The sequence below is a fragment of the Miniopterus natalensis genome, chromosome 6 (genome assembly GCF_054644295.1).
Source record: "Miniopterus natalensis isolate mMinNat1 chromosome 6, mMinNat1.hap1, whole genome shotgun sequence".
NCBI classification, from domain to species: domain Eukaryota; kingdom Metazoa; phylum Chordata; class Mammalia; order Chiroptera; family Miniopteridae; genus Miniopterus; species Miniopterus natalensis.
Genome location: NC_142086.1, coordinates 54,079,009 through 54,102,640, shown reverse-complemented (window position 1 = coordinate 54,102,640; position 23,632 = coordinate 54,079,009). Strand labels below are relative to the sequence as shown.

At 45.3% G+C, this 23,632-nt stretch overlaps 1 protein-coding gene across 2 annotated transcripts in view; it reads right to left on the bottom strand.

The window, feature by feature from the left end:
• Positions 1-23,632, bottom strand: part of MASP1 (MBL associated serine protease 1) — a 49,991-nt gene that overhangs the window by 10,930 nt on the left and 15,429 nt on the right. Inside the window, exons 2-10 of one of the 2 annotated variants that reach the window (XM_016200070.2) lie at positions 20,005-20,182; positions 19,092-19,223; positions 16,770-16,966; positions 15,210-15,357; positions 13,816-13,934; positions 12,756-12,834; positions 6,416-6,553; positions 5,506-5,580; positions 106-1,510 (exon numbers count right to left, since the gene is read on the bottom strand). In XM_016200070.2, coding sequence (XP_016055556.2) covers positions 627-1,510; positions 5,506-5,580; positions 6,416-6,553; positions 12,756-12,834; positions 13,816-13,934; positions 15,210-15,357; positions 16,770-16,966; positions 19,092-19,223; positions 20,005-20,182 — 1,950 coding nt within the window. In that variant the 3' untranslated portion in view covers positions 106-626. Of the gene's footprint in view, positions 1-105; positions 1,511-5,505; positions 5,581-6,415; positions 6,554-12,755; positions 12,835-13,815; positions 13,935-15,209; positions 15,358-16,769; positions 16,967-19,091; positions 19,224-20,004; positions 20,183-23,632 lie in introns of those variants that run through there. The other variant, XM_016200072.2, reaches the window with a different exon arrangement.

The following is a 23,632-nucleotide window of genomic DNA, read 5'->3' as shown; positions in this document are numbered from 1 at the left end:
GTCCCTTGAAATCCCTTTAACAGAACCTAAAGGCTAAGGCTTGGACTGCAAGAAGCTTTTGGAGAGAAACCTCAGGGATAAGAGGACTGTAGGGATTTCACTAGGAGAGGGGGGCCTCAGGGTGTGGCCCCCATCTCCCCAAACCTGAATGGTTTTCTCCTAGAGGACAAACTAGACTTGCCTGTGCCCAGAGGACAGAACTGGGAAAATATATGGACTCGGAGTTCAGCTCAATGCAAGGAAACATTTTCTAACAATCAGGCCCAGTTATACCAACAGTGGATTTGGTAAGTGAATAGAAATGAATAAGGCCCCTGGGGTAAAGTGGTACTGGGGAGGAATGCTAGGACTGGTCCAGACGTCCAGCTCCCTTGTATTGCTGAAGAGAGTGAAGCTGGGGAGGGGAAAGAACTTGCCCAGGGCCATGGACCCAGGTCTCTTGTGTAGAGACTTTCCCCTGTACCACTCTGCTGCCTCTCAGGGTCCTGGGCCTGTCTCAGGAGGATGGGAGCAGCATGTTCCATTCCGTCTGGTCTGGTGAGTAACGTGGAGTGTGCTGTCGGAAGTGCAGGGTCAGCCTCACTTGGGCTGAGGCAGGGTGGCGGGCCCTGAGGAGGTCAGTCAGCTCACCGCTCCACCTGGAGCTCCCCCAGACCTTGTGGAGAGCCCATCTGCTCCCACACCCAGTCCACGTAGTTGGAGACCTTTGTGTAGACCCCATAGACTTGCTTGCTGCCACATTCTTCAGGGCCTCCCCAGGACACCAGGCCTTGGGCCACCCAGGTTTGGCTCAAATCATCAAGGATGACAAACGCCCCGCCGCTGTCTCCAAGGCATGTGTCCTTGCCGCCTTCATAGTAGCCGGCACAGAACATGTTCTCTGTGACGCTGTAGTTGCCCAAGCGGGACTCGTAGCTGGTCTTGCACTCAGCGTGTGGTACCACAGGTAACTTGACATACTGCAGGACATCTGACAAGGTCCGTGTACCACTGCTGATGATTTCATCCACTGTCACATTAGGATTGGAGATGCCCCAGCCTGCCACCAGGCCTAGCATGTGGGGTGCTGGGCCTTCGGGTTCTGGCTTTGGCAGGCAGATGGGCATGACATGGGGTCCCAGGGGCACGGGTTCCTGCAGCTGTACCAGAGCTATGTCGTGGTTGTAATTCTGGATGTTGAAGTCTGGGTGGAGCACCACTTGGGCAGCTGAGCTGTTGACAGCCCCAGATTTGTCCCGCATGTCATGGAGGCCTAGGTAGACAGTGATGTGCTCCTTGGAGACTGGTGTCACTGTGTTGTCTCTGCGCTGGGAGCGCAGCACGTGGGCTGCTGTGAGGATCCAAGACTCAGAAAGCAGAGCCCCACTCCCGAACCACTTGTCATTTGGCACCCTTGAGGTGTCCTCCACCACTATCAGGGCCTGCCACGGGAAGAGGCCGGGCTCCGCATTCCGGCCCCCGATGATCCGCTTGACCAGGTTTGGCAGGGAACGGGAGGGCTGACCACACACTGTAAGGAGAAGGAGGGAGTGGTCAGGTCAGCCATGTGAAAAGAGGCACTAAGAGAAATTCACATCTCACCCACTGTAGATTACGCCACCACAGGACCCCACTCTACATCATGGGGCCACACTAACCTGGGAGAGCCCCATGAGGGGTCATGTTTGGCTTAAGTCTTTCTAGTCTCACTGAGCTGTAGTCTGGACCTTCTATAGCTAGGACCAGACCATTTCACACATGGACCGTTACCATCTTGAACCACATCTAGCCAGGATCACTTTTGGCCTAGACCATCTTGAACCAGGCCTGTCTATAACAGTGATCGCCTCTCCATTTTTCTTTTTCCTTCTCTAGAAAGACATCTCATATTGCAGAAGTAGTCCATGTTGTGGGCACTTAGAAAACTTCTGAAAACAGTAGGTTATGGGCTTTGAGAGATGAAAAAAAAACTAAAAGACTGTCTAGTAGGTCACAGAAAACACTGGACTGGGAGCCAAGACACCTGAAAACTTGACCTGGCTTTTCTCTCCTATGTCCTGTGTGACTTTGGGTGAGTAAATTGACCTCTGTGGATTTTAATTTTTGATCTGCTAAATGAGTCAGTTGACCAAGATTATCTCCAAGGATCTTTCAAATCCCAAATTCCTTTAATTTCTATTTCATTTGCTCTGGTCACCCCCATTTTATGGTGAGTAAAACTCTCCAGAGGTTAAGTGACTAGCCCAAGGTCACATGGCTATTAAGATAAGTAGCCGGGGTTTAACTAGATTCTCAGATGAATATCTTGTCCTAAAACCCACAATGCCTCATTACATGTAAAGATTATGTGATGGACCCTCTAATCTTTTCTACTCTAGCATAAAGTACTACCCCAGGGCATCTAAGGATAGGGAAAGGTGGCATAATCTACGAGCAATGATGCATGGGCCTTGTTCTGAGCCACCCATCATTGCACCCAGGAACCCTGTATACCTTCAGGGGAAGAAGAAAGGTCTGCTCAAACTTCGTTCCACTGAGTTGCACCCTGAGCATGCACATGCACCACCAGCCTCCTGCAGCCAAACACCTTTGGCTCATGAGCAGAGAGTCTTCAGTACCAGGCCTCACTGGCTAAGAACAAGTTCACATGGGCACTTCCCAGCATGTTTCCTAGGCCTGGGAGGTAAGTCTGGTAGGAGCTTGGGCCTCCTCTTGGTTGCAAATGGCCAGGCTATACTCCTTGGCCCTGGAAACTATCAACAATCCTTTAAAGACCAAAGAGCATTTGAGTGTTCTTGGCAACTTTAGGAAGCCAGGCTTTCAGAAACCTAATGCTTTTCAGATGCTCTTCTTCCTGATGCCAAATGTTTTTTACATGATCCTGAGTTACCCTGTTGTTCACCCCAGCCAGATGTAAGCTGGCCTTTTGCTAACTCTGTGCATTTCACAGTTGAAGGCCAGACTCCCAATTACAAGCAGCAGCCTACAAGGTGACAGCTCAAGACAGGTCTGTGATGAGCCCTGTACAATGACTCATCTAGTGCCAAAAGGCCCTCATCTGGTAAAAGACATGCTTGTGGCTTAGTGCATGATTACAACAAAGCCACTGCTGAATGGTGCCCTTTTCCAACCAAGGTGCCAATGGCATAACCCAAGTCACAGAACGTCAGAGTAGGGGAAGCTTGGAGAACAGCTAATTTACAGATGGAGAAACCAAGGTTCAGAGAAGGCAAGTGACATAGTCAAAGTCATTAGAGGCAGAGCCAGAAGTAGAGCCCATTTCTTGTGACTCTACTTCCATTTTCTCCACACAAAAAACTCTTTTTCTTCTTGATATGCTCATGTACTTTTGAGAGGCTGAATAATGCAACAAACCTTTGAGAAGTTTCATGAAAATGGGGCCATTCTTTTTGGCTGACACCATTCTATATCTAGTCTTTCTAGGGAGAAAGGAATCTTCTTGAAATACTATAGCTTCAGCTGTGCTGAAGCCAGATTTGACCTCTAGAAGACTGGAGGTACTGAGGGAGCACTTTTAAAACAAAAATGTGGTATTCTAAACTTTTGGGTTAATGAAGATGGCATAAAATATAATCAGAATCAAGAATGACTCAGCATCTCTTGTGTTGACATCAAAAGTCTTGGGTTCACCTTCCAGCTCTGCCCCTAACTTTCTGTGGGTAGCTTTGTATAAATCATATCTCACTGATTCTTAGTTTTCTCATGTGTAAAATAAGAGGAAAATAATATTTGCTTAGCAGCTTTCTTGGAAAGGTGGATATTATAATATTTGATGAAATGGTTTTCTCCATTCTAGCTTGCTTCTGGGTCCAATCTCAATGTTTTAGGAGGAGAGAATTTATAAATTTCTGGCCTAGTCCAGTGATATACCATGGTTCTGTCCAACACCAAGTGTTAAAATAATGTTATGACTCATTGTATCCAAGATGTTTTGTATAAGTATAGAGGACGATGCCCATTAAAAGTTATAGAATGTCATGGATCACATGGTTCTGCTCTGTCACTTCTGAGGTATGGAACCCTAAGCACCAAGGAGGTGATATTACTTACCAAAGATCACAATTAGGAAATGACAGCACGAGGACTGGGACCCAGGCCCCTGATTCCCAGCTCAGTGCCTCTTCCCCTTCCAGAGGTTGCAACATGGCTGCCCAGGATGGAATCCACCTGCAGTGCTGTTTTCTTTGACCCCCATGGTATTTTAGCAAAATACAGATTTGACCCTCCAGTTTGTCACAGCTCCACCATTCCCCATTTTCTCTGAGACTCTACCAACTTCGTAAAGCCTTGGCTGTCTTTCTGGCTAAGCCTAAACGAGACGATGGGGATTAGTAGAGTGTGGGTGGATTGACCTTTTCCTTGTTTTACTCTCTCAAGAATTCTTTCTTAAGCATAAAGCCCCCCTAAGTGAAGTCTTTCTAACCATTCCTCAGCCCTCCACTCCCAGACAACCACAGGCAGTGACTTCCTCCTCCTTGGGGTCTCATAGTTCCTGTGATGACCAAAACTGATTCCCAAATGCTGATACTTTCTCCGGTTCTTAAGGTTAATGGTAGATGGCTCCATAGCTTTTCCATTTTAATGTTCAATCTAACATTTAGGAGTCTACTGAGTGATATTGAGGGTTACTAAAATGTAGCAGTCAAATAATAACACTATCTCAGTCTACCTAACACTTTGACTCAGTAAAATACAAATGCCACCCACCACTTCACCATACTGTGAAACTCCTACTGCTGGAGCAAATGAGCAGACAGAATCAGTACTGCTCCTCAGTGCTGTCTTGAATGGTTTTGTCTTTCAATTACTGCTATTCTTGCTTCCTTTTTAAAAGCATAAATTTCTGCCTTCTGAATATTAAAAATAATTTTGTGGGTTATTTGTTTAACCCTACAGTGTGCATTTAGGGCTATAATTTTCTAATAAGTCTGTTTCAATATATACATATATGAACCATGATTGCAATGCAGATAATCCATATTTTTAATGCTAACGCAACTATCCACAGAATATCTCTTAAATCCATATGCACAGTGACACTCCTTGTTACTGCAAGTCTTTTTTCAATTTAAATTGGTTTAGTAGGTGAGCCATGGGGAGGCAGCAGTCAGTAAGATGTGAACATATTGATTTTTGAAAGAAGTTACTCTGATGTTGTTTGTTTCCTCCACAGCACAGTGAGGACTTAAAGGTGGGGTGCCTACTTTCTTGATTTTTCTGATACACACAAACTGTGTAGGATAAAAAACCTGGTGCAAAGGTTGCTGAACTGCAGAGAGAGGAGGCAGAAAGGTTCCTGGCCTGATAGAACAGGTGAGTATAGAGGCTAGTTTGTTTGAACAGGTGTGGGGCTGGGCTTCTCTGAGTTTTGAACATCTGAAGGTATCTTAAAAAACAATCTAAGCACCATGCCCCCAACTCCCCCCTCTATTAACAGCTAGAGCACCTGTGGCCCTATGGCCTTGAATAGGAGACTTTGAGGCAGAGGACTTGAGAATGAGGTACCTGGCAGGCAGGTGGTCTGGTTTTCCCCCAGCACTTCATTCATCCAGACTCCTTGGGCGGAACAGGTATATATACCTGAGAGAGTGAGGAAAGATTGAAGAAAAGGGAGAAAATGGTTGATTTACAGCACATGGAAAATGGATCTGGGTTCTTAATTCCTCTATTGTGGATCATTGCAAATCTTTCAAATTGTCTTGCTGATGCCTTCTCCCATGAGCCAGTCCTCTCTGCAACCTAAAGGCTCTTTCTAAAATGAGAATCTGACCATGTTCCTCCTCTGCTCAGTATCACCAATAGCTCCTCATTGCCCTCAAAAACAAACACCACATGCTTCAGCATGGTGTCCAAGGCTCTGTGCAACCTTACTCTTACCTGTCCGGGGGCTGCTCCCTCTCTGTCCAGCCCCACCCAGCCCCTGGCAGGCACTTGTCATTAGTCATACGGGCCTTGGTTCACATAGGGGCTCTGTGGCACAGTTGCCCTTCTCTTCCTTTTCCACTTAACAAACTCTTTAATGAACCACACTCATGTCTACCATCTCATCCGAGTCTTACAACAGCTCTGTGAGCTACATCACTGGTCCCTTTTTTAAGTGAGAACTTAGAGGCTTTGAGAAATTAGGAGAATTTTCTTAGTGCTAGTCTGAGGCAGAGGCAGAACTGATCAGCTTCATCTCCCTGAGTGTTCCTTCTCTGTGGGAGGCTGTGAGTGTGGATATGTGGATTATCATGTGACCTAGCTCTTGGGGTGCAGGCCTGAGCCAGGGAGGGGCAAGACATGTCTCCAAGTATATTTCTTCCCCATTCCTACCAAACTGTGGCCAACTGACTGGCTTTTTCAGCCCTCAACCTAACCCTGAGACACAGAGGGTGTGAGGTGGGATGGGGCTGGTTTAGCTTGCAGGGCTCACCTGAGATATTGTGGTACATCTTGTAGTAGGGTTGCTGGCACGAGTATCTGATCTCAGATTTGTATGTGGTCAGGTTGTTCCTTGTGGAGAAGGTAACCAACCCATGTTCCAGCTCTGCCGGGGCTCCACAGTCTGCAACTGAGAGAGAAGAGAGTGATATCCCTCAATTACCTTTTGCTCTTCTTGGGGCCATCTGGCAGGTCTGTCCCATATAGAAGTGTGGGTTGTGCACTGCACACAACTTCAGTAAGTCATATGATAGTCTATGAGAATGATGCCCCAAGGGACTGTGGAGGTCATGAACTGTGCAATCACCAGTGGCTTTGCTTTGAGGTCTCTCCCACCTGCTGTGTGGTCAACTCACCTAGCCTGATATCAACTTCAGGGAAAGGACAGGTTTGCTGAGATTTAAGCAGACCCTTTTCTTCCCCACCACGGTCCTTTCCTTGACATCTAGATCTATTGTGCAATCCTCTTTGCTTCTTCCGCCCAAGCTAGAAGCCTGTGGCTCAGCAAGAAATTCTGGCTGACAAGAACCAAAGAATATTCAGTTCTTCCAGACCCAACCACATGCTGAGTAAGAGACATTAGTGTGCTCACATTGGAACTTGGAAAAAAAAAAAAAGAAAAAAGGAAAGCAGGAAGAAATCCAACATAGCCCCACCCTGCTGGCTCTCTGTAGAAACAGAAGTCAGGAGGTGGGGTCAGGGTGGACCTACTTATTTTCTCCAGTCATTGATGACTGGAGATTGGGGCTGGCTGTAGGATAAGACCAAAGATGCCTGTTCCTCAGAGGTGGTCTTAGGGGAGATTGCAAGTCCATCCAGGTCTCAGGAAAGTTTCCAGAACTGGTAGAGTCCATTACAAGTTTGCCAGGAGCTAGGTCAGAGGCTGAGGACTCAAATTGGCAGTGTCTCTTCATCGGTCTCCATTAGCGGGTGGTGTTCATTTCTAAGGAAATCCTAATCTTAGGCCTAACAGCCCCTGCCAGGGTTGAACCATAGAGGAATCACAGAACTTCACAGTTGCAAAAGGCTGTTAAGGCAGGTGACCTAGAATGTCTTCTTTACTTTACAGATGAGCTCAGGGAGGAGACTTGACTGGTCTAAGGTCACACAGCAAGTTATGGTCAGGGAACTAGACCTGATCTTAAATTGAGAGTTTTTAAAAAATAAACCAGACTGACAGTTTTTAAGGATCTGTTTTCTAGTTGAAACTACCCATAATCAGTATTAGCTGGGTAATGGTGGACATTAGTTGTCCATCTTTGATAATTTTAGAGGACTGCATTCCAAGGCCTTGGGAGAACTTCCAATTCCTCTCATTCTGAATTTGACCCTCTCACGTTGGGAAACAGAGAGGGGGAAATTTACACCTGAGATGCTACTTAGGTATTGTGACTTTTAACTTTAGGGCTCCAAATTAATCTGATTGAACAAAGTGTTGTTAAATGAAACTACATCTAACTCCAAGGCTTTCCAGGATGGAGCAGAGGGCTAAGGATGGGAATAAATGTAGGTCCCTCCTACCTGCTAGGATGGCAAAAGCCAGGAGAACTGTTTAGTGTTTTGTCCTGACCTCTAACCCACCTGGACAAATTGTTCCCATTTGTTTTGACCACTCAGAGTAGATACACTTCTACTCTGCAAGAAAGTATGTGGATGTCAGTACTAGGACAAGAGGTAATCATATTTATTATTGAAAGCTATCAACAGTTTTAAATGTATTATCCTGCTGAGTCTCAAAGCAGATTTTTCTTCCTTTTTTAGGAAATACCATTGATTGGTGCCTGGATCTTGGTATGACTCTTGTCTCCCTTAACTTCAGTCCAGCAGTTCATTTTGCCTAGGGTAGCCTCAAGGATACCTAGTTCCAGGTGGAGGAATTCCAGGATTGGTCTTAGACATGGTGAGATGGTCAGGCTATGTGACATTGCCAGCACTGGTGAGAAATTTTCTGGGTAGAGGGCCTGCTTTCACATCACTCCAGAGAACTAGCCACTGCTAAAGCTGGTCTTACAACCATATAGAGGAGGTGATACATAGTGGAAAATGGAGGCTACTTCAGCTTTAGTAGTGAGCAGGGGAGGGGTGTGCCTTCTCCCCAAGCTATGGAGGCAAGCAAAGAGCCATGTCTCTACGTGGCCTGGAGACAACTTCCCTTTTTGAGAGGCCCTGAGCAGCTCTGCCTGGCACCATCAAAGACGTTGTATTCAGACCCTGCCTCCTTAGCTAGTCTGTCTTCTTTGCTTTAGGAAGAGCTTCATCCATTTCTCTAATGTTTCCTCTGGCTACTTCCACACTCTGGAATCAAAGTGCCCTTCTCTTTCCCATTCCCTACTCCTCCCTTTCTTCTTATTCTCTGGGATAGGATGTACCACCCCATGTCTTGTCTCCATTGTCACCTTCTGCTGCCATTTATTTTCTTTCAGGCACATTTTTCTTGACATGCTCTCTTTAGCATACTTTTTCTTAATTTGGGGGCTTCTTAGAGATCTCACACTTGGCTCAACCCAGGGATGAAACCCTCCCCCCCATCATCCTTCCCCCAGGATTATTTATGCTCGAGCATCGAAGACCCCTTCCTGTGCCTCTCTCTCACCTGCTGCTTTCCCCACATGGGAAATCCTGTGTCCATGCTCTGGCTTCCCTTGAAGCCTTAAACACTGCTTTTTCTTGAAAGCCTGTTCTCATTCTTCTAACTAGAGAGGTCTATCGACCTCTCTCATCTTATGTTGCCTGGTATTACAATTATTTGGGTTCATTTCAAGCCTTCTGCCTAAATTATAATTCTCTCTATCACACTGAGTACAATATCTATTATACTTTGTGGGCTTAAAAATATTGATTCAATTGACACTTGTACTTAATGACCATCTCATGTCCTGTCTGAGGGGCACCCCTGCCCTAGGCTGGCACTGCAGTCTCCCGACTGCTCTCTGTCTACCCTTGCAGGATTCTGCCCTCCTCCAGAAACCAATTCATCACCAAATTGATGGGTAGTCACAATGCAGTGCAAGGCTGCTCTGATATGTGTGTCCAGATTTTGTTCAGGCTGAAGCATAGATTTTTACCGTGCTGGCTGCCACTCCATAGCCCTTATCACTACTTATGACCAGTGATGCCCCAGGGAACCCAAGCTGAGGACCGCTGCTTTCAATGTGATACCTATCTTTTGAAAAACTTTAATTAGTGAATTTTCAGAAATTCAAAACATGTAAGCCCTAGAAGAAAGAACCCCTGATGATGGGATCTCAGCCTTGTGTGAGGTATGGATGGAAAGGAAACTTTTAGGCATGAGGATATATTTAGACTCCCTAAATATCCAGGCTATATGAGGTATTCCTAGTTTCACCTACTCATGTTAAGAAAGTAGCAACAGGTAAGAATATTAAAGCCATAAAGTCACAGGCATTCTGGCCCATTTAAACTTGGAGAGTGGAGTGGATTGGAAACCAGGGCCCACTTTGACCTGGTCGACCTAAGGTCATGTGATTGTATATTATTAAATCTTGCGTCTCTAGGGCCAAAATCATTTTTCTTTTGAGAAGAATACAGTCCACTTAGAGGTGCTAAAATAAATAAGTAAATAAATAAATAAATAAATCTCCCATCTTTTTTTTTATTATTTTCTAAAGTAATGTTTGAATAATGGGTGAATCCTCAAAAGGAGAATTGTTCTCATACATGCAGGAGTCTCAACTGCTTGAGACTGTGCTTCCTTGTTTAGTGTCCTTTCTGATCCACAATGAAATGGGGAATGGAGTGTTGACGGGGTGAGGAGGGGCAGAGTAGCTCTGGGGCCCTGGGGTCTTGTGAGTGATCCATTCCTGGGTGTCTGCAAAGTGTGGGGTCCCGTCATTCACTCAGTCACTTGCTCTGACTGGAGCTGGCTTTCCACATCCTTTTCGGTTTCTGTCACCATGGTGAAGATCAGAGAGGGATCAGTGGGTCCAGAGAAAGGAAGCAGAGAGAGGAAGGGAGAGAGAGGGAAGAGAAAGAGAAAAATTAGCAAGCTAAGCAGAAGCAGTTTATGCAGGAAATGCAGAAATTGCTCCACCAGAATTGATTAAGAACGCACAGTTTAGGCACAGCCAGGGTGAAGGACAGTTTGGGATTGTGAAATTTGTACCATTTAGAGAATTGGCACAGTCATAAATGCAGGCTCGTGAGGATTATAACATTCTGCCCTGGAGCAAGCTTTGTGTTCATCTGACCCAGACCCTCATTTGACAGATGGCATTCGGAGTGGAGCAGAACTTGTCCGGGGTCACTACAGCAAGGTGGTGGCAGGGCCAGGACGACATAATTTCTACTTCTTGTTCTGGTGCAGGTTTTCTCACAGTGCACACACTTCCTGTAGGTTCCCACCCCCTCACCCCACAAGATCTGGGGACTCTCAACTTTTCAGTCTTGTTCATCTTTGCATCTCACTCCCCTAGGACTTGGCACATACCCAGGACAGAGAGATGCCTGATAAATACCTACTCAGGGATGAGCGGAGATGCTGGGTGTGTTTAAATAAGGATTCTAATAATGCCCATCCAGCCTGTGCTGGGAGATCCAGGTCATATTAGGGAGAAAAATATTCCTCTTTTCTGTGGCACAAAATGACAGGCATTCTTTTGTATATGACAAAAGTCACATAAAAGAGTAGCATCGGATATAATAGTGCCTAATTCTATTAACACTTCTGTTACAATAAAAAGTGTGTGCATTTCATCAGGGAATAACACTATTATCAAAACCTCCTGCTTTCCAAAAGTTTGAATGAGAGAAACAAAACCTCCTCCTAGTGAGGGAGTTGGGTGGGGGGAGAAGCAAGCTTGTGTTGAGCTTTTATTTACTCCTGGTGCTCCTCCGCAGGCACGCTATATACATTAACACAGTCCCCAGGGCAATCAAGAATGTAGGAAACTGAGGCCAAAGGGGTCTGAGTAAATTGCTTAGGGACCTTCATCTGTTTGAATCTGGATTTGAATCTAGAACTTTCCGATTCCAAAGCCACATTCTGTCCTCTGTATCCCACACCCTCCTTTAGCTCCTCCTTCCAAACCCCCCATCGCTTGGGTGGAACTCAGCCACAGCCCTACACATATTAGCCAAATGCGGAGGAGGTGGCTAATGTTTCTGCTGGCATTTGAGTTCCTGCAGGTCTGGACCTTGTCTTTTCCATCTGAGTTCCCTATAAACCTCTGCACAGGCATCCAGTAAATGTCGGTTGAAGCTTTTTGTTGAAGTCATGACATGTCCCCCTCCCTTTTCCCATGCTGGGCTCTGTCTCCAGCCACATCTTCATATAAAAAAGGAAAATTTAAAACAAGCATCCTCTGCTCCAAAGATCTGCCTGGGATTTGCCTCAAGGGCTTCCCACCCTGACAGAGTCCCCTTGGGGCAGTGGGAGTGGACCTCAGACCAATGGATCTGAGCCTTTTAGGATCTGGTGGGGCAAGGACATCACTCCAAAGCTTACATGAAGTCATGAATTAAGGATGGGTGAGACCAATCCTGATTCTTGACTTCTGACCTTTCCATCCTAAAGCAAACACTCCTTTCCTCCCTCCCTCACTTCTTTTTGTTCCTTTTCTGTCACTCTAGATGAGTTTCCTAAAGTTGTGGTCCTCACAAGTCTTGCACTGAAATCACCTGGATGGGGGGAGAGGAGGTAGTGACTGACAATTTGTATTTTTACAAAGCTCACTAGGTGATTTAGATGGACTACATTATGTTAGAACCACCAGGATATATTCTAGAATATTAAAGCTAGTCCAAACTCTTTATTTTATAGTTAAGGAGAAGGATCCTGTCCATGGTCACAGGGTTGGTTAGGAGCTGAGACAAGGCAAGAACTCGGTCCCCAAACTGTGTCCCCCACTTCACACACGTCCACTGAGCTGACCCCGCAACCCTAAAGTATAAGCTATCCCAGAAGACTTAGTGGATATGGCTGACGGCCACATCAAGACTGGCAAGGTCACTTGGCTCTGGGCAATGAGGCCAAAATAGTTTCCTGAATTAGCTGTTGCCAGAGCTGGTTTCAAACCTGGAGACATGTTATTCCTTTAGCAAGTTTGGCAATCTGTCTGCAGGCAGAGGTAAAATTAGTATTTAGAAAGTAAACTGGGACCCACAAAAGTTTCTTTTGGAATCCTAATGTCTTGTTACTGAAAGAAACATTAATGGCCTTTTTTTTGTCCAACCTTCATGTGTCTGCTGACTTCTTGCCTCTTTTCTCTTAAAGTGTGCCTACCAAGCTGTTCCCATTGTGTGGGTCTCTGCTCGAATCCCACCAGTGCTGGGGAGCTCATGGTCTTTATAATCAACCGATTTTGTTTTCTTACTTTTACAGGTGGGGATCTCATTACTCCATGTGCCATCCTTCCGACACTCGATCTGGAATGTGTCCATCTCCACATTACCCTAGGAAGAAGCATGAAGGAGATGTGGGGAGAGAGAAGAGAGGTGGGGTTGGTGGTGGTTTTCCAGTATAAACAGCTCAAACAACAAACCTGGGTGTCCTAACATGAGATTTTCCAACCATAGACCTCGAAGGGCAAGCTTGAAGATATGGGAAAGATAGATGCTGAGTTCATATTCTCCATTCTTTCCCCTGGCTGGGCGTGAGAAGGGGTTTGGGCAACTGTGTCTGAAGGGAAACCTATACCCTTGACTCCTTTTTCAAAGCAGTGGCTCTCAAACCTGAGCGAGCATCAGCATCCATGAGGGCTTTTGCACAGATTCCTGGGCCCTGTCCCTAGAGTTCCTGATTCAGTGGGCCTGGCCTGGGAACCAAGCCTTTGCCTTTATAACAAGTGAGATGATGCTGCACTGGGGACCCCACTTCGAGAACCATTCCTTGAGAGCAGTGGTCTTCTAGCTTGGCTCACATCAGACTCACCTGGGCAACATAACAGAAAAACCAATCACTGGGCACCACCCCAGAGATTCTGCTGTCATTAAGTCAGACAGGCCCCGGAGGTGATTTCATTTTTTTAAGTTAAGCAGGTGATTCCTAGGAGAACCACTGTTTCTGAGGGTGGGAAAGTGAGCCGTACCGGTCTGCCACTTCTACAATCTCTGCTTTGCATCCCTGTTTCCTTCAGTAAGACTCAAATTTGTTAAGGTTGTTTGTCCTGATTGTAGGACTGAGTAGATCTATATTTTTTTGAAATTCGAATCAGCCCATGCTCTGGTAAAAGACTTTTGTGCCATTTCCAGAAGTGGGACACATGCTTTGAATTTTCAGAAGACTGGAATTTCTGGAGTGTGTTGGAGGATTATGGGGAAGCTAGAAAATACTCTGGTGGGACCATCACTAGCTCTGGAAGCCCGTCTGTTCTGGGAGGCTCTGGAGAATTTCTCTGGCTTGGTGGCTCCCGCTCCCCAGGTAGGACCCTGTACCTTCAGCACTTTGTAGCCTGTGTCACAGCTGATGAGCACCTGGTCTTTGAAGAAATACTTGGCTTGCAAGGGCTCGATTTTCCCGTGGACAGGAGGCTTTAGCTCTGGGCACTCCTCCCCTGGTGGGGAGCAATGGGAGAACAGCAGGTGAGAAAACAAGGAAAAGTCTGGCAGAGAGAGGCCAGCCTGTAGACTGCCAGGAGGGATGGAGGTGCAGAAAATACAGAACTGGGGACTAGGGGCCTGGACCTAATAAGCCCTGAGGAAGACTTACTGGAACCTTGAGCAGATCACTTTTCAACTTGGACCTCTATTTCCTCTTTTGTAAAATGAGGTGATTGACCAGATGATTTAATCAGAACTCAAGATTGGATAGCATATTAAATGTCATTGAGTGCTTTGATGCTTTTTTTTCTTTTTAATAACATCTTCCATGGTAGACATCAAACATCTACTTGTATTCCTACAGTGACAGGGGGCTCAAAACCTCCCAAACTTGGACCTTTCATACTGGACTCATCTGATTAAAGGAACAGTAGTTTCCTATTCAACTGTAATTTATACCTTTGTTTTTGCCATCAGGTATATTCGCCCTCTTGGGGAACTCAGGATGACTCCAATTGCTCTTTCTTCCCAAAACCATGTCTCAAAGTGTTGGCTGTGATCATATGCTCTGAGCCCTCTCTTCAAAAGGCTAAAGCAGACAGGATTCCTAGGCCTGGGGCTATCCCTGACATTTTTTTCCTGGACAAAATCTCTTTTGTTAATATTTTTTTCACTTTTCTCCCCAGAACTGGGCACTGAATTTGATAGTGCAGGCCAGGCCAGGCCAGGATATTGGAATCTGAACTGGATTAGCCATGCCCAGCTGTGGTCTTGTCCACCCTCTTCTTTTTCAAGTTATTGCATATCCCTTGGGTCAAATGGCTCTGTCAGTGTTTGGACCGGGACTGGCTGACTTGGGGTTTTGGGGAATGAAACCTGTGGGCTTTGCCAGTCTGGGGAAAACACATGGAGGCAAACTGTCATAATGGAATATTTTGAGTTACAGGCCCACACCCAAATTCCTGCCTTAGACTAGGAGAAGGCTGAAGCTGGAAGGGTCTTTTCCAAGCTCAAGGAATCACAGCGGGAGGGGTTGTGGTTCAAAAACAAAGTTTTGTTTTTGTAATCTCCCCATGTGATTCTGAAGTTCAGCAAGTTCAAACACACCATCATTGCTGCCCTTCACCCCATTTTATAGATGAGAAACTGAATCAGAAGAGAGAATGTGCCTTAGTATATACTCCGTGGCAGAACTGGGAGTCCTGCCACAGTCCCAGAGGAGTCCCAGACCTGTGCCTTCTCATCCCTCAGCCACCGCTCGTGAGGGCTGACCATGATGACCAAGTTACCCGTCGCACTGTAGGAGAGCTTCCAGCCCCGGTTCTCGCCTGAGTTGTCACTGCGGAATCGGATTTGGACGTTGTGAGTCTGGGTATTGATAGGTTCTGGGGCTTTCTCTCCACAGAAGCGTCCCAAAACCTTTGGACCGGCTTTAATCTGTGAGGGGCAAGACGAAGAAAAAGGGGGTCACTTCAGAGCAGCAGTGGGTGCTGCAGTGACCACCTCTACACTGCACCTGGGGTTTTCTGGAAGCCTTCGTATGAACCATAATATTCACTTACATTTCTAGTGGACACTGCCATTCATTAGATAGTTACATCTCCACTCCCGAATTTATAATCTACAATGGCCCTGACAGTGGACAAGGCAACTAATAATCCTCTGCTCAAAGATGAACATATTATGACTCAGAGAGGGGCAGACCTTGTCCACGTGCACAGGATAGATAAGGCCTCTGTTCTCAAAGAACTTTCAGTCTTGTTGGGATATCGAACAATAAATATATGCTATACATTTATAGTTTATGCAGTAAAATCTATGTGACCTATATAATTCACCATTAATATGATCTATAATAACTCTAAATAGGTGGCCAGGGAAGGTCTCTTTGAGGAGGTGACATTGGATTTGAGACGTGTAGGATGAGTAGGAGCTTGTCATTGGAGAGGGAGGGAAGAATACTTTCCAGGCAGAGAAAACAACACATGTGAAGGTCAAGGCCAAAGGTGGGAAAGAGCTTGGGAAGCATTAAGCACAGGAAGGAAACCAGTGTGGCTGGAACAGAGGGAGTGCCATGGCATGAGGTTGAAAAGGCAGGCAAGGGCCACATCGTGTTGAGGAATTTATGTTTAATTCCAAGTGCAACCTTGATCCTATTTAACTTTTATAAAGATCAGCCTGGATGCTATGGGAAAACAGGCTGTGTAGGCCAAGAGTAGAAGCTAGGAAACCAGCTAGGAAGCTTTGCTGTTGACAAGGGGATAACAGGGTTTGGACTAGGATAGAGGCAGTGGGATGGAGGAAAGGGAATAGGCACTATTCACTGATCCAGATTTCCCAACCCCCAGTCCTGGGTCTTTCCCATGCCTTTAACTCTTTCCCTTCCATCTCTGAGGATGAGAACTCCTGAACCCTCATTTAGTGACTTCTACACCCCTGGGTGATATCTGCATCTTGTCACCCTTACTGTGGAGAGGGGGAAAAATAAAGCTGCAAGAGGTTAAGTACCTGAATAAGGGTCACAACAGAGTTCCTGAAAAACTTTGTGTGGTGGGCAGAATTCTAAGGTGGTCCCCATGACCTTCACCCCTGATCTTACTTCATGATGATGTTATGTTACGTGGCAAAAGGGATTTCTCTGGGGGCCAAGCAGCTAGTTTTGGATCAGGGAAGATCCTTAGCCTGGATCTGATTAGGCTGGTAGATGTTATTTTAAATAATAACTTTTTGGGAAGTAAGCTGCTTGGCCCCCTATCCTGGGAGAAGGTAGAGGGCAAGAATATAAATTTTCTCAATTCAGCAAGATTTTCCAGCACCCCCCCCAGGGCAAAGGTCTATTGTAGGCTTACCTCGATGTAGTCATAGGGGCAAGGCACCTCTGGATGGTCCTCAATGTCGAAAATGTCCTCAAACTGCAGGCTGATCATGAAACCTTCCTCTAGTCTGATCTCATAGGAGCATTCGGAGCTCTTAGGGTAAGGGTTGGGGAAGTCAGGGCTGGTGATCACACCAGTCCTCTGGGTGAAGAGGTTGCCACTGCACTCCACTGTGGGAAACATACCAGAGCAAAGTGACACACCACACCATGGCCCAGAAACTCCAGTCTTACATGTTACTCTGGTTTCCCAGTGGTCCCGAGAAGAAAGCAGGAAAGGAATCATTATCCCCATGTCACAGATGGAGAAACCAAAGTTCAGTAGGGAAGTGATTTACCCATGCCACACACCTAGTAATTTGCAGAGTCAAAACTCAAAGACAATGAGTGTGATAAGCCTTCTAATCAGATTCTCAGGTATGGGGTAGGGGAAGCAGGGTCTAAGGTGGAAAGGTTTTGAGATGGAGTAGTTGTGGTGGAGGGGGATGTCTGGACTGCTTTTGTCCTGTTCTCCCCTCAGCCCAGAGCTCCATTAGGTCTCTGCTCAAAGCCTGCCTTGATCGCTCCACACACCCTCACCTCTGGCCCCTGGCCTTGCTTTGTTTCCCTTCATGCTGCTGACCACTACTTGCCACTATGTGATAGATTTATTTGTGGATTTTCTTGTCCCCACACGACTGTAAGTCCCCTGAGCTCAGAGATTCTGCTCTGTCCCCACTGCATTGCTGCACCAACAACCCAGTATCCTGGGATCCTGGCCGTGGCTTAGCTCTGCCAAGGTCCTTTTATTTGCCTCTGAACCTTTGGCCTTGGGCTCACCCATGCTAGGTCTAGATGTCAATCTTTTCTAAGCACCTGTTCATCCTGTTCATTTGCAAATGAGTAAACTGTGACCCAGAAAAGGGGGCGTGACTAACTTGAAGCTCCAACCCTCTGAGCTGTAGAACAAGGTTTAATCCAGGTCACTTGAATTCCCATCTGTTTTCATTTTCTACAGTACGCATTCTCATGGTGATGATATTGACCCAAAGGGGGTTAAAATTGGTTCTTGGTGGGGGAAAGTCTTACCCGTTTTATAAATGGTACGTAGATAGGCATGCAGTACATGAACAATATATACAGTGTATTTCTGGTATTAAAATTCCATGGGGAATTTTGTTAATATTTCAGGGGAAGATATTAAGAAGATTAGGAAGATAATGTTTTAAAAATTTCCTGGAGGCACAGGTAAACATGAAAAAAGAGATCAAGAAACCTTGCTCAATCTTAGCCTGCACTGTACTCAGTGTATAGTAGATACTCAAGAACTTACTGAAGGGAAACCATAGAAAGTCTAACTCTCTAGAAGAAAACTCCTGTCTGTGCCTGCTCTCTACTGATGGGTCATATAGGGACCTTATTCAGGAGCACGTAGAAGCTTTTGAAGGAGAAAGGAAAGGAATTCTTGTTTCCAACCTGTCCTCCTCCAAGGATCCCTCTCAGTTCCAAGGGATTGTTCTAGAACACAGATGCCTACCCTGCAGTCACACCACTCTACTGGTAATTCCCCAGACAGTCCAAATTCTACAAGGCCTTGGAAGGTTTGTGGAAGCTGTTCTCTCTGCCTGGAACGTTCCTTTTCTTATTCTTTTGGGACGTGCTGCCCACTCCTCAGGCAGACTCAGGTCTGATGGAGCTGTGGCCACGCTTCGTGTACAGCACTTACTACTTTTCATCATTTGCTAGTGTGGCTGTTTCCCAGTAGCCAGGATGGTCTTCATGGAAAGTAGCTAAACCCTTCTGCTTGTCCACCTCTGCTCAGCCCAGAGGCTACGGCGGAATAGGCATGTTGATGAGAGATGAAAACAGAGATAGCAAGGAGGAGATGTTCTCTTGCTCTCTCTGTCTTTGCCTCTCTCCTCTCTCTTCTTTCCTCTGGACTAGGGTTCTCTTTATCACAGAGGAACTCAAGAGCCACGGGAGAGAAGAGAAAAAGGAACTACTGAGTGAGGCCTAGTTCATGGCTCAGAGAGAGGACCGGGAAAGCCTTTTTCCTTAACTTGGCCAGATCGAGTCCCTGCCGTAGGAGAGGAGATCGGGAGAAACGGGCAGGGACTCCTGCTGCCCAGGAGGAAAGACAGCCCGAATGGGCGGCTGGGCATTTCGATAGCACCATCCACGTGGCACCTAGAGGCCCGGCTCTGCGACTTCGCTTGCAGTTGTTCCTGCGGCATACCTGCCCTTCCTCCGAGCCTCCCTAACCTGACTGGAAAGCGTGGCACATGGTGGCAGTGAGTGGGGCGTCCCCGGGCCGCACCTCGGCAGGTCCTGTTGTCCGCGTGGAGGAGGTAGCCGAAGCGGCAGGAGCAGTAGCAGCCGCCGATGTAGTTGTGGCAGTAGTGGTCGCAGGCCAGCTCCTCGTCCTCCCGCTCCCGGCACTCGTCCACATCTGCGGGCAGGCAGAGGCTCTCGGTCAGTCAGGCGGTGCGGGATGCGGGACAAGAGCCAGCGTTGCCGCCGCACTTAGCCTGGGCTAGTCGCTATTTTGGGAGATATTTGCATTTCATCATTAATGCTCACACGAAGCCCAGAACTGGCCATTATCTCTGTTTACACGAGGAAACTGGAACTCAGAGAGGGGAGAGGCTTACCCAAGATTACAGGGAGCCAGGCTCAAACCTAAGTAAGCTGACTCCCGGTGGTGCCACTGTCCTCTAGCAATTATGACAGTAGCAAGCAGGACCGCTACTCTCCCCATTCTATAGATAATAAAAATGAGACATAGAGGCACTAATTAACTGACTCCAGGTCACACAGATAGTAAGTGGTGGAGGGAGCATTCAATCCAGGTGGCCTGTCCATAGCTTGGGCTTTTCACTTCTACTCCAAGCTGTCTCTCTCTTTCTGTGTTGCCTCTAGGGGTCAAGCCCTGTCCTAAGCATTGGAAATATAAAGATAAAAAAGTTGTATGTGTTCAATCCAATTAAAAAATTTGAATATACATTTCCCCCCAAAGGATATATAAATGGCCAACAAGCACATGAAAAGATGCTCCAAGTCACCAGTCAGCAGATGGATAGATATGTGATAGAGCAAATGCAGTAAGACATTCATGGTAGAATCTGTGTGGTGAGTATACAGCTATTCATTATAAAGAAGAGAGCACAAGGAACTTTTAATCTTTAGTGAGAAAGGGAGACCTGGGGAAGAATCACTCACTTCTCACTTACCCACAGCCATGTAGTGGGCATCGAAGCCTGTGAATCGCTCCTCATCAGAGAAATCTGACTGGAAAGTGATGGACATGAAGGAACCAGGGGAGAGGACCACTTCCTGGCCAGGGGTATGCTCAGTGTCTGTATTCTCGCTGCCACAGAAGATTGCCAGCAACTGGTCTTCAGTTTCTACCTTTGAGGTCAAAGAGAAAGGGAACAGGGTGAGAAGCTTCCCAAATTAGCTTCTCTGCTTGTCCCCAGTAGGAAAGAGGGGGGGCTGCCCATGCAGCCTGGGACACCCAAAGAGGAGGGATTAAGGATTCCGGGGTTTAAAGAAAGACACATTACAGGTTAAGTCAAAGTGGCGTGCAATCACTGTTCCAACCATTTTGTTTAGGTCCATCAGGAGTAACTTGACCTTTGTCATTCCTGTTGACAACCAAATGGCTTATTGGTTGAAAATAACTCAATGTTAAAATTCGAGGGGAGTTAGATCACCTCACAGATGGACTCTATATACAAGGGAAACTTACCACGTTTCCAAAGAAAAAAACCCTTATATACAATATAGGTCATTCATTGAGCATTCAGTGTGTGCCTGAAACTGGGCAAAGCAGGTGATGAGGATGGTGAGAGAAGAATGAGACATAGAACTGTGCATGGGGAAACAGTGTTCAGGCTGATGAAAACATACACAGAACTATTATACAGTGTGACAGGTGGTTTAATGGAAACAAGCACTGGGAATGCACTCAGAAGGAGGTGAAATGTCCCCATTAGAATGTAAGCTGCAGGGCAAGAAGACTTTGATTTCTTTACACATGTGTCTTCTGCGCATGGTATAGGACCTGGCACAGAGCAGTTATTTTTTTATCAAAAACTCAAAGTACAAGACCCATTCTGAGAACAGTAAGAAGCCAGATAATATGGGGAGACTGTAGGAGATGCACTTAGAAGGATAGGCTGAAATTAGATTATGGTTGACCTTGGATGTCATAATAAGTGACTATTCTGTGAGTAAAGGGAAGACATTGAAAACTTTTGAACACGGAAGTTATGTCATCAGAACCATATTTAATAGGTATTCTTAATAGTACTCAAACTACTGAGATCATCCAGAAATAGTTAATTTTGTGTATGTTTGTACTAAGACTCAGATGTAAAAATTGCCTATTTGCTAAAAGAATTCACTACATTGGAAGAGCCAGAGGCCTAGTGGAAATTCAGAGACACAAGCAGAGATCTTAAACTGGTTGCCTAGTGGTGATTGTGTGTTTTGATTTGGGAATCACAGGATGGCAGCTGTTTGATATTATTTATTTGACCACAAATACTTGGCCTACCCATGACTCTATTGTTTACACCCTAATCAATTCTTTTAAGCTTGTATTTGTATTTGCAGCTTCTAGACTGATGTTTTAGTCAAGATGCGTAAGAAAATCTCTCACCAAGAATGATTTCTGCTTCCTTTGAAAGTCATTAAAGGAAAGTTCTCAAAAGCTGCTTATCTCTAGCAGATCCTAATGAATTCATTGTTTTGTTCATTAGTTTAGTATGCCAGAGTATCTTGACATTTGACACTTCTGTTTTGAAACTAATGATTTATTTATTTAAAATAAGTGGGAGTTTTAAAGAAAAACAATTTGCCCTGGCAACAAAACACAAAGACAATTAATCACTAACTTTGGGAATTGAAGTGTAAACAGAAGATGAGATCATGGCTTTGCTATTTATTTCTTTTCTCTGTAGATACTAGCCAAACTTTACCAGACTTATTACTGTAGAACGTGCCTATCTGCACGCAGCTGAAATGTCAGTTCCTTGAACATCACAGCTGGTCTGTTATTTTCATTATCTGAGTTTTCCAGATAGCTGAAGTTCTACTTAACTATAATTAAAAAAATTTTTTTTGGTGTAATGCTTCTTAAAGTGCTTTATACAAATCCCTGCTTTCTTAGGTGAAACATGCTAACCCTTCCTTGGAGACCCAGGGACTGCTATGGACATCGACCATATTGGGGATATTGCATTGTATAATGATGCTTGCTCTACATTGATTATCCCCAGACTATAATGCTTTTGCAATTCTTAAGTCTCCTTTTTTTTTTTTAAATTGTTGAAAATATTAGAGATGTCCCCTTTTTCCCCCACTGACCCCTTCCACCCTGTACCCACTCTCTATCCCAGGCCTTCAGCACACTATTGTCTGTCTGTGTCTATAGGTTATGTATATATGCATATAAATTCTTTGGTTAATCTCTCCCCACCCACCCTCCCACCCCCACCTTCCCTCTAAGATTCGTCATTCTGTTCCATGTTTCTATGTCACTGAATCGATTTTGTTCATCAGTTTATGATGTTGTTTAGATTCCACATAGAGGTGAGATCATGTGATATTTGTCTTTCTCTGGTTGGCTTATTTCACTTAGCATAATATTCCTTCCACATTGTCCCAAAGGGTACAAGATCCTTCTTTATGGCTGCGTAGTATTCCATGGTGTAAATGTCCCACAGTTTTTTTATCCACTCATCTACTGATGGGCACTTATGTGGTGTCTTATTTTGTGTATTTTTTTGAGTTTGTTAGCTGAAATATGTTGTAAAATAGAAAAAGTTAAGCTGCTTTTCCTAGACCTTAATAATAACAAGACTAAATAGGTTTAGAGTGAGGATCTGGGAAAGGGCTTCTGCTATGAGTGGGTAACTGAGCTGGAGTGGACTATCTTGGTGGCCACTGCTTTGGAGTAATGCAAGGTGTAGTTAGCGGTCCTGAACCTTATTCCTGATCTACCATAAACTGTTATATGCACGCCTCTTCTTTAGTTCTCAGTTATCCACCTAATGAAACAAGGGTTTGAAATAGTTGAGCTCTATATTCTCTTCCAATTCTGGCATACTATTATTTTAATAAGTCATCATATCCATATATACAGATCCATCCGTACATACTAGAAGATGGTCAGCAGGAGTTTCAACACACAAATTGCTTCCTGCTAAAGGATATGATAAACTTCAACTTGTTTGTGGTCTATAACCATATAATACAAAATCAATTACTCATGAATAGTGACGTCTTAAGCATTAACACTTCCAGACACAGTAGTCTTCTTCCTGTAATTTAGTATTCTCAAGGTCTTTTGGTTTCTATAATGCCTGTAGCATGGACAATTTTAAGTGAAACCAAGTTAGATAGGATTAGGGTGAGACCTAATGAAGGTCTGTGATAAATAACCTCCCTCCTCATCTATTCCAGGCTTAAGGACCTTTTCGTGATGGCAGATAAAGTCACCACTTGCAGAGCCACACTATTTTAGAGAACAGGTAAGTGTGTTCCAGCTGAGACCCATGGAAAAATCTGAACCATATATACTTTTAGAAGCAGGAAAGAGAAGGCCCTGGAGCCCTGGGAATTTAGCCTGCAGCTCAGAATAGAATCCTGGAATATCAGAGCTGGGAGGGAGGGACTTTTAAGAGCTATTTCAGTTGCCCTCCTAGAGGAAACTGAGGTCTAGAGAGGGGAAGTGACTTGCTTAAGAGTAGAGAGATAATCACAAGCATTTCCTGATATCAATTTTGCTTTTGGAACTTTTCTGACCCTGGAGAAAGGAACCCACCAACTCAGAGCGTCCGTGACAAAAGACAT